General features: G+C 49.9%; 1 protein-coding gene across 1 annotated transcript in view; it reads left to right on the forward strand.

The window, feature by feature from the left end:
* The first annotated feature begins 842 nt into the window (after nucleotides 1-842).
* Stk39 (serine/threonine kinase 39) overlaps nucleotides 843-14,460 on the forward strand; it is a 246,649-nt gene continuing 233,031 nt past the window's right edge. Inside the window, exon 1 of the mRNA XM_050122514.1 lies at nucleotides 843-1,275. Coding sequence (XP_049978471.1) covers nucleotides 1,038-1,275 — 238 coding nt within the window. The 5' untranslated portion in view covers nucleotides 843-1,037. The remainder of the gene's footprint in view (nucleotides 1,276-14,460) is intronic.

Consider the following 14,460-nt stretch of genomic DNA (forward strand, 5'->3'; position numbering starts at 1 on the left):
GCAGTCAAAAAAAACTTGCTGTCTGACCTCAGGGTCTTAAAGGGTTAATGCGACTGCCGATGTATTTATGATGTCTGTATTTGCACTTGGTATCGAACCTAGGAAGTTTATTAGGCAGGTACTAGACCACCGCGCAGGGTATTAAGCACATAAAAGCTGCTGGTGGGGGGTGGGGTGGGGTGTAGAACCAGGAGCCTTTACTGAGCAGGCTAGGCCAGCGCTCGGTCTCAGAGTTGTTACACTCCAAAGCCCCTCTCCATTCCGTGTAACTTCACAGTCCCTGACATCACCTTTCTGGGATCCGAGTGGGCTCTTTGAACAAAAGAGAAAGCCAGGGGACTTAGGGAGTCGGGTTTCCTTTGAGAGCAGCAGCGCGATTACTTTCGGCAAGGTGCGAAAGGGATACTGCCAGGTAAAGCACCGGAAAGTTACAAGCCGGGTTATTTTTTAACCGGCGTCCTACAAAACCGACGCCGTGGAGGTGTCTCTCACTCTCGCTAACTCGGAAAAAGAACTCCGGGTTCTTGAGCCGGGCGGGGAGAGTTAGCCGGCCGAGAACCGGGCAGCCGTTCAACGACCCCGCCCTCGGAGTCCCAGGGGGGCTTCTTCTGCAGAGCGCGATCGTCTAGGGCGGAGGCGCCCGGAGAGCGGGAAGGGAGCCCGGGTGAGCCCCGAAAGCACCCCCGAAGCCGCACGGCTCCACGCGCCTGGAAACTTCCCCCGGCTGAGGGGGCGGCGGTTCCCCACAGCGCCGAGAGCACCGCGCGCGCGAGGTTCGGGGCGCGCGGCGGGCGCGGCGGCCGCCGCCTCTTCCCGTCCCCGCCTCCGCCGCGCAGCCTCCTCCCTCCGCCCGGCTCGGCCTCCGGGCTCCCTCCCCTCGTGGCAGGCTCCGGCGGCGGCGGCGGCGGCGGCGGCTGCGGCGGACGGGGAGGGCGTGCGCCGGCCGAGAGGTGTGGGCGACGAGGCTAGGGAAGTTTCAAGTGGAAGGTCGTCCGTCCGCCCGCCGGCGCGACCCCTCACTCTCCTCCCGCAGCATCATGGCGGAGCCGAGCGGCTCGCCCGTGCACGTCCAGCTTCCTCAGCAGGCGGCCCCGGTGACAGCGGCGGCGGCGGCGGCCCCGGCCCCGGCGGCCGCGACATCAGCACCGGCCCCGGCCCCGGCGGCGCCCGCAGCTCCGGCCCCGGCTCCAGCTCCGGCTCCAGCCTCGGCCCCGGCAGCTCAGGCGGTCGGCTGGCCCATCTGCAGAGACGCGTACGAGCTTCAGGAGGTTATCGGTCAGTGCGGAGGGTGCTGCGGGGCCGGTCCAGGCCGGGCGCCGAGACTGGGCGGGAGTGGGTGCGGGATGCGGTTTTTCCTGCCTGCCTGCACGCCCGGAGGCAGAGCGGCCGGCTTCGGGGCCTACCGGTTCTAACAGTTATTTTATTGTATTTTTTTTTTAATTTTTAATTTATCCCTTCCTTCCCTGAGCGCGGCTGCTGCAGGAGGAGGTGGCGCGGCGGATGTGACTCGCACTGCAGACGAGCTGCATGCTGCAAACTTTTATCTCCGGGATCGCCGGGTTGGCGGAGCTGGGACCCGGTAACGCCGCATCCTCCTCCCTCCCCCGCCCGACCAGCGCGGGGGCCGCAGCCCGTGGCGGGTGACCACGCGGATGGGCTGCCGGGGCGGGGTTGGGGATGCGGGGGTGCCGCCCTGGGCTTCCTCGCCCCCGCGCCGCGCCGGGTGCAACGCGTCCTGAGAGACCCTGTGGGCGCAGCCGCGCCTGTGCCTCCTGCCGTGACCTCTCGGTGGGGAACCGGTCCACGTAGTAGCGGCGGAGGCCCAGGCTCCTGCCCAGGCCAGGGAGGATGCTGGCCTTCTTCTGACAGCCGCCGCATGCCCGCCCTGCGACCCGGCTCTGTGCGCGCTGCGCCCGGGGTACCTGCCTCCCTTCGAGCCGGCGCGCCGCCTGCCGCTAGCCCCGGGGCGGATCAGCGGGCGGGCGCGCTGGCCTTCTGCCCTGCGCCGGGCGGATTTACTGGGTGAAACTCGAGGCTGTCCGCGATCCTCGCCCAGCCTTTCGGTGTCTCCTAGGCAGCTCACTAATATCATCTTATCTTACATTTTTAAATACCTGGCAATGTCGAAAGGCAAGAAGCCGGCGTTCATTTCTTTGAGCCAAGCACGTGAAGGGCCAGGGGGATTGTGCTGTCCTCTAGCTTAGAACCTTACCTACAAGATCATTTAGTTAAAAGTTTTGTCCCTGAGCCATGTTGCCAGGCAAAGTGGGACCCCCCCCCCCATCATATGAACTCTGCACTCAGGCTGTTGTTGCCCCATAGTCCGGTGTCTATGGATGGAGGGGGGAGGGGATTTAAGTTATCTTAATTTTTTTTCTTGAACGTTAAAAGATTTCTCGATTTTTTTCTCCTTGAAAAAAAAATATGATTAATGTAATTTCACAGGACACTCAGAGGAGCCCTTTTTATCCTCTCTGTGAGTGAGGCTGCCAGCAATGCATACATATACACGTGTGTATACATATATATGTGTTTCACAGTCAGAAGTGTGCGTGTGTGTGCTCGTGTGTGTAGTGGTAGTGTGGGTTGGTGTGTAAAAGCTGTAAGTAGTCTTTATAGACGTTTGTAGCCAAAATTCTTGTAGTATACTTCATAACTTTTAGCAAAAGACTCTTTAGGAGTGAACCTTCACGACACTGTCAGGATTTAACAACCCCCAGTGCTTTCCAAGCCCAGAGTCCTCAGAGAAAACTGTTCTTGCTTGGCATATGAGCCTCTTCACCCAGAACTTCTTCGCTGCCTCCCATGGTCTTACATTCTCCCAGCGTTTATACTGGGTCCCTGCTGTCCTGCAAAGGCTCTGGTGTCCACCTGCCACCTTAGCAGGCTCTTTCCTTTGAAAGCCCACCACACACACAAACACGCACACACACACACACACACACACACACTTGCATACATAGTATGTATTGATGCTGAGGACTGACTCGGGACATTGCTGCTGAGGTCAGGCCTCTTGCGGCAGGGGTCTTCTTTGCCTGGAGAGCCTTGTTCCACTTCCAAGGCCAAAGTGTCTTCTGTGAAGCTTTGCTCTTCTCCCTGAACATAGTTTGGTGGCCCCTTTCTTCTGCCCCTTTTTATATCTTCCCTAATAGCTAGCCTTATCATTTTTAATCGCTCATCGAGGTCTTAAGGCCTTCCAAGTTCCCTGAATTTTGGTGGCTAGTAGCAATACAAGGATAAATAAACAATGGTCCCAGTCCTTACGGACTTCATGAGTTAGGAGACAAGGGTAAATGATCCTGTAGGGTGTGTTGAGTGAGCCTTGCGGGGTGAAGAGGCAGATGCTCTTCAGGGGAGAAACTGACCAGCATTGTGTACTGGTTTTGAAGTCTGAATAAGAGTTTGCTAAGGTGCTTAATTATTTAGGTCTCTGCTTTCCCTAAGCAACGGTGGATTCCCCTATTAAACCTCTGAGCTGGTTGGTCTCTTCTAACCACACAGATTTCCTAAGGAGGCAGAACAATTTACATACCACCAATTTATATTCTTATATTGTTAGTCATGAGGGTTAAAGTGTAAGCTGTGACTCTGGAAACAATATTTTGAGTTGGCCTCTTTTGTGAACTAAGGAACAATATCTTTATAGTTTAAGTAGGATTAGTTGCAAGGCCTTCTCTGCTTGTGGTAACGATGCTAATTTTGGTTGTTCGATTTTTAGTGAAGACGGAAGAGGGAAGAAAGGGGAATTTACCTGAGGAGTTCAAGAGATGAATCCCCTGCTTATTCTGTGTTGGTGTTACACATTTATGTTGTGAGAGGGCTTTTCTATGCTGAGTATTGATCTCATATTTTCCTATCTAAGAGATGGCTGTTTGGAAACCCCTATTCTTGAAAAAATGCTGGAAAAGGGTTTTTCAAGGGCTTAATGTTTACGAAGAAAGACAAACCCATTCCCAGTTAGCCTTTCCTGCCAGTTGAGTGATTCAGAGTGAGTTTGTGGTCGTGCACTTTGCCGTAAACGTTATATTCAAGAGGTTAGCCTTACAAACACCCAAGTCAGTTTGGCAGGCCCGCTGCCTCTCCCTGCCCTCCAGCAGGTGGCCTGTGCTGTGCCTCCAGCAGTGTGAGCCACCACCAGCAGGAGGCTCAGATGTGCCAGAGCCTAAAGCCCAGGAGGGAGGCAGGGTGCTTTAACTTCCAGCGTGGCACAAGGCACAAGCACTGTTTCTTCTGTTTCTTTCTGGGCACAGGACCTGGCCTGGGTGTTAGGAGAGGCTGAGTGTTCTAAAATCCAAACAGACCAGGGTCAGTTATTTAAGCCCTCCTGTTGTAGAGGAACAAACACAGGGCCCACCAACCCTAAACATAAAGTTTTGTGTATGTGGCACTGCCGGTCTATTGTAAGAGGCGTGGAGGAACTATAATGCTATTAGGGAGTAATCTGGTTCAGAAGTTCAGGCATGACCTAGAAATAATGTCAGCGCTCTCGGAGGGAGCTTTGTCGTTAAACAGCGGCGAGACACGTGGAGCAGTTGAGCTCCCATGTCAGGCAGGGCATTCGGGATCACTCCGTGTTCTGTACACACAGCCGTCCTCTGGAGAGAATTCCAGCTCTGTTTATCATCTCCCGCTTTATTCATCGCACCTCACCCTCGAGTTCCTTCCCCAAAAGCATGAAGGACACCTCGGCGGCGGCGGCGGCGTCGCCAGCTGAAAGCCGAGTGTGTTGGCAGTATTCACAGGCGCTCCTTGACTCTTTAAACAAAGAATAAAAGATGAGTTGTGTAAACATTGACTTGGACATCCGTCCTAGAAAGGACAACCTCGGTGAACTCTCTCCTTGACAGAGGTGCAGTCCTGGCAGGATCAGTTTCCGAACTGGGTTCAGGTAATTCCAGCAGTGCTCTTATCTCCCCTCCTTTTCCACCGGGGAGCAATAAATAGATCGCTGCTTTAGAATGTTTGGTCGTCTTCATTGTGGGAGGGGGGCTGTGGTGATCAGGAAAAGCCCTTTTTCTTCCTTTTTTTTTTAATTTTGCGTTTGATTTTCTACATGCTGCTTCATATTTTTACCCATGGAGGTCCTCGAGAGTGGTCTGAAAGGAACACTCTCCTGCCATCCGAGGCAACAGAAGAGAAATGGACCATTTTGACAGCGGGTCCCTCTGCTCATCTGCTTCCTCTTTAATGTGGCTTTGTTTGTCTGTCTAGGTAGGTCCACAGGCCTTTTGCAAAGACCTAGGTAACAAGGCTGCAGTCACTTGTAGGATCCTTAGCTTCTCCTAAATTGAGATCTGCAAACAGCCTAGGGTGTTCTCCCAGCTTCTGGGAGGTTCCAGGGTTTGGGGATTAGCAGTAGGTTGGTGATAGCCCGACCTAGAGGTAGTTGAGGACAATGGGTAGATCCCCTGTGTGTTTCTTGGGGGAGCTGAAGCACTGAGCATATCCTGATCTCTTGGCCTTCCTGCCAGCCCTGTTGGCATTTCCCATTGACTTCAGTTAGTTAGGCTTCCCCCATCTCCCTCCTTCCTTCCCTCTCTTTCTTCTGTCTTTCCCTCCATCTCTCCCTCTCTTCCCCTCCCCCTTTCTCTCTCTTCCTATAATAAAGAGGCCTGGGATAACCCAGTTGAGGCTGGGCCTTTGATTTGTAACTGCTTCACTTTTTTAAACTACCAAGAAAAATATACACAAAAACATTCACGTTGTGACCATTCTGCTAAGTGATACATAGACGTTTTCCCAGGTTAGCCTGTGGAGTGTGTGTGTATGTGACCTGATAGAAGGGCCCTCTGTCTCTAAGGTTCACCTCCAGCCTTTAGGCTTCTCAGTGCAGTTCTGTGGCATTGACCGTATTCCCAAGGAAAGAGTTCTTTTAACTCTGCTCATGAGATTAAGTGGAAAAGATCCCAAGGTTAAAAGAAACTTACGGAAGAGAGACTGCAATCTTTGCTTTTTTTTGTTGTATTTGATTCATGACCAATAATGTGCACCCTCCCCCCAACCCCGTCTGACTCTCACATCTTATCTTAACTACATTTTGGATGGGGTTTAAAAATAAACATCAGCCATTCTGTCTCTAGAGTCAGAAGCCCTGGGCCGTTTGTTCTGTGTCCTGCTATGGTAGTCACTGGCAGTTGTGACTGAGAACAAATTGCTTAGATGTGTCTGCACTCAGTTTCCACATTGGTAGCCTGAACAACAAAAGTAGGTTTGTGAGCATGTAAAACACTCAGGACAGTGCTTGGCACAGGGTACACTCAATTAGTTTTAGCCATAACTTCTATAAACTTTCTTTGCTAATCTGATTCAAGTTATCAGGACAGAACACAGCCCCGGCGTCTCGAGCCTTTGAAGTGGCTTCAAGAGTTATTCCACTTGGTTTCTGCCAAGGGAGGGTGCAAAGGAGTGAGGTCACCCTTAGACCTTCTTCTGGAAGCCATCTGGAAGGTGGCGTGCAGTGGAAATCAGAAGCCCAGGTAGGCTGGCTTGGCCTAGGCCTAGGCAGCTCCACACCCTTGAGATTTCATGGAGGAAGCTGGGGAGACCTGTGGAGCTCCTGGCGGTTTGGACAGCTCAGGGGTTTAGGTGCCAGATGGCTCTCTGACAAGCGGTGAGAGCATCCTGTGGGAAGGTTGCCGGGAGGAAGAGCCCATAATGGAAAAGCTCTGTGAACAACCTGCGTCTACCTCTGAGTCGGCCTTTGGAGGCTGCCATGCTGGCCGGAAGTGCTGCTGACTTCAAAGAAGTAGTCCCTGCTTCTCAGAGACTGGGAAAACTGGGCCCTTTGTTTTCAGATAGTCATCTCTTCTGTTTCTTTCCTCCCTCCTTCTCTCCTTCCCTCCCTCCCTCCTTCCTTCCCTCCCTCTCTCCCTCCTTCCCTCTTTCCCTCCCTTCCTCAGCTTAAAAATATTGAAGTCTTTCTCATCTTTTTCTTTTGTAGTGCTGTAGGTTGGGCCTCAGGTTGTCCACAACTGATCTACACCCCTGTTCCTCTCAACCTTTGTTTGTGGTGGTGGTAGTGTTTATTTAAAAACGGAGCCTCAAGAGGTCCAGGCTGGTATTGAGCTCACTGTGGTGGCAGAGGAAGGCTTGGACTCTTCTGCCCCTGCCTTCCAAGGGCCGAGTTCTAGGCTGGTCCCTCATGTACAATTGTTCTTGTCTTTCCTGTCCCTCCTCCTGTCCCAGCAGAGCTGACGAGAGAACCGCCCACTTCCTCTTTGCTTACTGTAATCTGGCTTCTGCTGTCTCTCAAAAACCAAGATCTGGTCTCTAAAATTGCCTTTGTCCATCTGTGGACAGAAGCCATGGGCACTGTGGGTTGTCTCAGTCTTCCCTGGCAGACAAGTTTGGACCCAGTTTTCAGTTTACAGTCTGGAATGGCCGTGACCTGGGCTTCTGTTTCCCTGCCTGCCACTACTTTACGGTCTGCATCTCCACGGCTGACCCAGAAATGCAGAGAGAGACCTTTCCTGACTTTGAACTAGTATTTGGACGACCTTTCTTCTTCCTTTGTGGTGCTGGGGTTCATGCCTAGGGCTTCACCTATATCAGGCAAGAGTCCACGTCCGGGCACCTCCCAGTTCTTCTGGAGCTTCCTAGTCCTTCATTAAGAATGTTGCTCCTTCCCTGTTCTCCATCTGAAAATCCCCAGTGCAAAACATGCTGATTATGCTGCTATCCCACCCTTACCGGCCTTCCGCAGTTCCAAGATCACCAAGTCCCAAGTGTTCTGTCTACATCATATGTGTATCATACATAGATATCACATTATCGTATATGTGTCTCTGAGTCCGAGTTTCTCACTCTTTTGGTCCTGGTCAGTGTTTTTGGAGATTATAGTAACATTTTTGTTTCTTGCTCTAGTAGGCTATGGTACCAAAATTGATACTGCTATATCAGAATGTCTGTTGCACTCCGAGGCATATCTCTATATCAGAATGTCTCTGGTGCTCCCAGGCCTACTGCTATATCAGAATGACTGTAGTGCTCCTAGGCCTACCTCTATATCAGAATGTCTATGATGCTCTCAGGCCTACTGCTGTATCTGAATGTCTATGATGCTCCCAGGCCTACTGCTATATCAGAATGTCTGTGGTGTTCCCAAGAATGCCCCTATATCAGAATGTCTATGGTACTCCCAGGCTTACTGCCATATCAGAATATCTCTGCTGCTCCCAGGCCCACCTCTGTATCAGAATGTCTGTGGTGCTCCCAGGCCTACCTCTATATCAGAACGTCTGTGGTGCTCCCAGGCCCACCTCTGTATCAGAATGTCTGTGGTGCTGTCAGGCTGTTTGGCTGTCCTTAGTCATTCTCAGGGTTCCTTCAAAACACAACATTTAAAGCTCTTGCTTCCTTTTCTGCTCTGTCTCTGCATTTCCATCTGCAGGATGGCATCGCCAGCCGGGGGGAACCTTGCACACGTGTGGAAAGGCTTCTCGCCTCCCTCGCCTGTACTGTGAAGTTTTCCTGTTTGACACACCATTCTGCCAGCTTCAGTTTGCCTCTGTACCATAGTCCTTTGCGTCTCTATTTTAGTTGTATTCATTTATAGTACAACATGCATGTTGAAAGTGTACCTATGCACTGAACACACTCAAAAGCTGTGCATGTGTAAGACATAAGTGTGTTGGCGCATGTTCCTACATTGACTAAACCCATTAACCACCACTCTGTTGTTTTTATACACGTTAACTCTGTTCTGGGTGCTTTTGAAATCAGGACTAAAGGATTTTCCTTCCCAGAAACAGTTTCTGTCCTTGGCTCTCCCGGCTCCCCTCTGCTTGTCCTGTGGTGCCCTTCACTGCGTTGCCCTCTGGAGGATGGTTTTCTGTGCGTCCATCCTGGCCCAGGATGGCCAGAGCTTCTTTGAGGACCATTTCCTGTTTCCATGCTTCCCACTTCTTATTCAGTATTTGATCATTGTGACAAATGTGAGTCTGAATTCGAGGGATGAATGAATGTCAATCGCCTGATATCTGAGTTTGTCTCCTTTGATCCCAAGGGTTTGATCTTGCCTCTGATGAGTCGTACTGAGTTGACTTTGGGCCAGTCAGCTCCAAGGGCTCTGTAGACCTGAACTCAGCCCTGCAGACCATTGGGGAGCACTTTCAGTGCTTCTGCCTGCCCCTGTTGGGGAGCACCGTGGAGGCTTTCCCTCCTGGATTCACGGAACTTGAACTTGGAAATGGCCCACTGGGTCTGAGGGCTTGAGAGCTGCCTGCTGTGGTTCTCCACCCTGTGCTTGGGCATCGTAGGAGATGTAAGGATATCTGTGCTGTTCCCCTTAGCGTCCCCAGTACTTAACCCGCACTTTTGGACACACCAGTGATCTCTTGCTGTGCGTGTGTTCAGATATAACCTTCACCTTGAAGCTCTTTGAAGTTGCTTACTGTGTAGAAATCAGAAATACCACAGATCAGAGTCGGATGAAACCCAGGAGTAGGATTGCAGGACGGTGAGATTCCAGAGTTTGTTATGCAGACAGGGGTTGCACTCTTATAAATTACAATGGACAGAGAGTGATGGGGTGGGAGTGGTCCATGCCAAGACCGTAGCAACTGTAGCACTCAACCTGATTTTTAAGTAAAATCTCATCTAATGCTTGTTATAGCTCTTCAGTGGTACATCTTTTGAAAAAAAAAAAAAAACTTTTTTTTTCCTCATTAAAGTAAAATTCCCCAAGTCATCATATGAGGATCTACATTCTCTTTCAGGACACTTCTGTTTAAGTTATACCAGATAGCCCCAAGATACTTGAAGAGATGTAAGCGTTCCAAGGTTTCTTTTTTCAAATCTGCTATTCACTGGTGGAATTTCTGGGACTAGAGAAGAATTCAGCGTATTAATTAAAAAGGCATTTCAGACTTGGCTTAACTGGAAAGCAGGAGGAAGAGAAATAGGCCTCTCCGACGATAGCCTGGCACAGCTCTCTCTAGAATTGATCGAGATACACACGTTGGAACCCAAGTGCAAGCAAGTGACGAAGTATTTCAAGTCTCTTCTCCTTTGCAAAACAGTTACTTGAGAATAAACTCGGGCATAGCTGTGAGAAACGTCTTGGGTACTGAGGGAGTAAGTGATGGATGCTCTGAGCTGATTGTGTGTTTATATATATGAAAATGCCTTTTAAGGTGGAGCTCACAGAGACCTCAACAAACATTTTATCTCCGCGTTCTTGGAGGCAGTTGACATTTAATATAATTTTTCAGAAGCCGAGAATCAGAAGTGCTCTGGGTAGTTATCCTCTCAGGTAGATACGGAAAATGTGGTGACATTTATGGGGTTTTAGGTGTCCAGCTTTAGTTGCTGTTGGAACTGTTGGCCAGCCTAACTGGATGGAAGCAGAGACGGATGCCTGCTGGGATAGCTGGGTCTTCCTTGGGAGGACTTTGGAAGCCGCTGACCTGTGACGGGTCGAGACCCACTCATAATTGCTCCGCTGATGGTGAAGGTCTTCGCTGAGTGGATGCTCTTGCTTTGAGCGGGAAGCATCCGTTAGTACCCGGTTTGTAATGAGGGGCACCGCACTCGCTCTTGTTCCTGCCGTGTTTACTTTGGCTCTTAGGTTGTCAGGGTGGTCTTTGTTGCCATCTCTCCCTGCCCCCCTCACTGGCTCTCTACCCTCCTCCCCTCCCTACTCACACCTTTCCTGTCCCCTTTCCTCTCTTCCCTGTTGTCTTCCTCCCCTTTGCCGCTGTCTGCTTTTGCATAATTAGAGGTGACTGAAACACCAGAAGGGGGTTCTTCTAGGGAAGGAGGTGCAGGTCACCGCCAACTGCGATGGGTTCCCAAGTGAGAGATGGCATGAACATGTGAGGAGAATAAGGAAATTCACGTTGGGAGGGGCTGAAGAAAATCCACCCCAGCACCTTTGCTCTACCACTCAAGACCCCAGAAGTCCAAGTGCATCATCACCTGCAGTCCTTTCCGTCCTTAGATACCCAGGCTCGCGGGTCCTAGGACCCCATGGATTTCAGCTGTCTTCGTTTACCTAGTGTTTTGTAGTAGGTTCTATTGAGTCGTTGGCTGTAACCTGTCAATGTGGTGGCCTGGCCTGTGTGTGTATAAAACACAAGTTTAAGAGCAGCAAGTATCTGGAATAGCTCAGCTTTCAGCTTACGGGCTGAGTCAAGTGGGCATGTTGTAGTTATTAGAGTAGCAGCAACATTCTAGGAGATAGATATGGCCACGGACTCAGTGTGGCATTTTCACTGACCTTAAATCAAGCTAAGGAGGGAAGCACAGAGTGGTCTGTGTGACTTCCCTCTGCATCACCATGACCCAGGTCTCACAGAAACGGCTGAAGGGAGGAAAAGTTTAGTTCATGCTTTCAGATGTCCAAGGTGGCAGTGAGGGTGTGGCCATGCTCACGGAGCAAGAGTGTGTGTCTATGACTTCTCATGTGTCTGTGGACCAGGAAACAGAGACAGCAAGGCTGGGCTTGGGGCATGTGTAACTAACCTTCACAGGCCTACTCCGGTGACATTTTTCTGCTTGCCAGATCTTACCTCCTTAAGGCTCCATGGACTTCAAAATTGTACCACAAGTTGAATACCCAGCGTTCAAAACATGCGCCTTTGTGGGCATTTCAGACTCCACCATGACACAGCACTTCAGTTATACTTCACATTTCAGAATCTCAGTAGCCAGTCATGGCTAGCGACTGCTTCATAGGACAGTACAAGTCTGGGTGTATCACCATCAGGCGTTTTGACAGGTGTGTTGGATGGTGTATTACCGCTTTACTGTTGCCTTCCTCCCTGTCATGACCAAATATCTGACAGGAAGCAAAAGGCAGGTCTCAATTTGGCCCACATTTAAGGAGATAGCCCAACCCGGTGCGGAAGGCTTGGCACTGGGAGACTCTCTGCTCACACCTGGGCTGGTCACGGAGCAGGCGGTGAATGCCGGCACTCACTATGGCTTGTCCCTTCTTACTCAGGCTGGGACTGTACCACCATGTGGACTATAGTCTGTGTGTCTTCTCGCCTCTGCTAGCCTTTTTGGAAACATACTCGCAGACACAACAGGAGGTTTGTCTGGCGGCGAGTTTCAGTCCAGTCTAGGTTGACAGTGGCCTTGAATCATCTTAGATGGGGGTTTCTTGGAACTGTGCTGAGACTGCTTCGCTGTCATTATGATGTCTCTGGCCGTGTAAGAGCAATTTCTAAGAGGCTGTTGAGGTTCCACCCTGACTTACAAAAGAAAGACAAGCATGAGTTTATTGTGTATCGACGTGTTTGACTTCCTTCATTTTGAAAGGTAGACCTCATATTTTGAGGAGAATCGTTTGCATCTTTGTGGTGAGACCTCTGCTGACTTGAGGTAATTTTAAGGTGTAACGTTTTTTGTTTGTTTGGTTAGTTGTTTTGAGACAGTCTCTCTAGGTATCCCTGGCTGTCCTGGAACTAGCTATGTTGTCCAGGCTGGTCTCGAACTCACAGAGATCCGCCTGCCTCTGCCTCTCAAGTGCTGGGATTAAAGGCATGCTTTACCATGCTTGGCTAAGGTGTAACCTGTTATCTTGCCTCTCTTAACTAATTTTGGATGTGTTTCCATGATTCTGTAAACACCGAAAGAAATGGTTTTGGGAAGCATTACTTTATTTGGAAACAAGTATATGTCTAAGAGTCAGGGTTGGTTATGAGAGACTGAATTGCTTCGTTTGGTTTCCTTTTGTCATGGAGAGAGGACTGACTAGTTTGTTTATTTAATCATCTGTTTATTTTTTGGTAGGTACTAGCAGATATTACTAAATTTAGAATTAGAGTTTCTGAAATTACCCACCCCCGGAGAAAATAATACCTTTGTTTATCTTTGGTGCTTATTGGGAATTAGAATCATAGTTTTTTTTTTTTTTTAATTAAGAAATGTTTTTGGAAGGGGGTGGCTGGAGATGCACTAATAACAAAAAGTTTTGGTGGTTAAAGGTTAGAGGCTTAGCCTCCATTCTAGATCACAAAGCAAATGACACCCACTGTCACCACCCCACAGGACAAATTCATATTCTCTGTCTCCTGTGTGGGGAGGGCACCTTCCTTGTTAGGAGAAGGGATTAGTGTGTAGGGTGTCAGAAGTCTGTGCAGGCAGGTGAAGGTTTAATTTGAGCTCACAGGAGTGATCTGTGGTTCCTTCGGAGTAGTGTCCCTTCAAGTGACCACGCCTGGGACAGAGAACGTTTTTTTCTCCGTAATCATTATCATTATTATATATTTTTTCCTAGCAATGCCCTTTCAAGTTTGTGGATTGAGAACCTCAGTGCCTGGCCTTTACTAACAACTGTTGTGGCAACAATTGTCACAAGGCTTCTTTCCTGTGTAGTGTGGAGGCCGGACTAGGGCGCGTGTTCTATGTAGCTTCACATGGTGCTCATCAGCATGGGTTTAAGACCAGGGCTGCTTTGGACATAAGTCAGGATGGGGTAAATACCCCTAGGCTGTTGAAAAAGGGACACTGTGATATTCAGCTTCAACTGCTGTTTTCTGTCACAGAAAAAGCAAATATGTTTTTTGTTTTTTGTTTTTTTTTTTTTTGGTTTTTCAAGACAGGGTTTCTCTGTGTAACAGCCCTAGCTGTTCTGGAACTTGATCTGTAGACCAGGCTGGTCTCGAACTCACAGAGATCCGCCTGCCTCTGCCTCCCGAGTGCTGGGATTAAAGGTGTGCGCCACCATCGCCCGGCCAAGCAGCACAACTTTTATCTGAATAGCATTTTATTGTGAATTATAGTTTTAGTTATTTTACTTCTTGTTGTTTATAGTGCTAGGAATGAAGGCTGGGAAGGCTCTGCTACTTCACAGAGACTGACAGACTAGGCACAAAGCTCCTGCATGAAAAACTCCCCAGCCTTAACTTTTATTCCTTCCTGGTGGGAGAGGTCTCTGTATAAACTGACCACATGACTGCTCTGTGGTTAAGGGGAAGGTTCTTTTTATTGTAGATAGGAGAGAGAGAGAGGGAGAGAAGAGCCAGAGGCATATGGAAGAGTCCAGAGCAGAGCGAGAAAGAGGGAGACAGAACGTGGCCAGCGGACTGAGAGAGGGGAGAATGAGCCGGGCAGGAGGGGTAGAGTTTAGAGAGCAGTGAGAGACGTGGAGGCACAGGAGAGGGAGGGGGCGAGGAAGAGAATGAACATGGATATGAATATGGAGCAACTGTGTGTGAGGGGAGTTTAGGGGTAGCTGTGGGGGGAACATAGGAAAGGAGAGAAGGGGAGGAGGAGAGCAGGGGAGGAGGGAAGGCGTGCTAAGGTGCCGGCCTGAATTTTGAAATGTGTCTCAGGTCCTTGTGATGCTGAAGGAGCCAGGCTCCACAGGTGTAATCGGATTTTTTTTTTTTGGACTGCCAGCTCACAAATAACGACAAGGAGACTTGTTATTAATTATGAAAGCTCGGCCTCAGCTTAGGCTTGTTCCACTAGCTCTTATAACTTTAATTAATCTGCTTTTATTAATCT

This window comes from Alexandromys fortis, unplaced genomic scaffold (genome assembly GCF_014885135.2).
Source record: "Alexandromys fortis isolate MF-2015 unplaced genomic scaffold, M_Fortis_MF-2015_v1.1 scaffold_8_9099976_23576923, whole genome shotgun sequence".
In the NCBI taxonomy this organism is placed as follows: domain Eukaryota; kingdom Metazoa; phylum Chordata; class Mammalia; order Rodentia; family Cricetidae; genus Alexandromys; species Alexandromys fortis.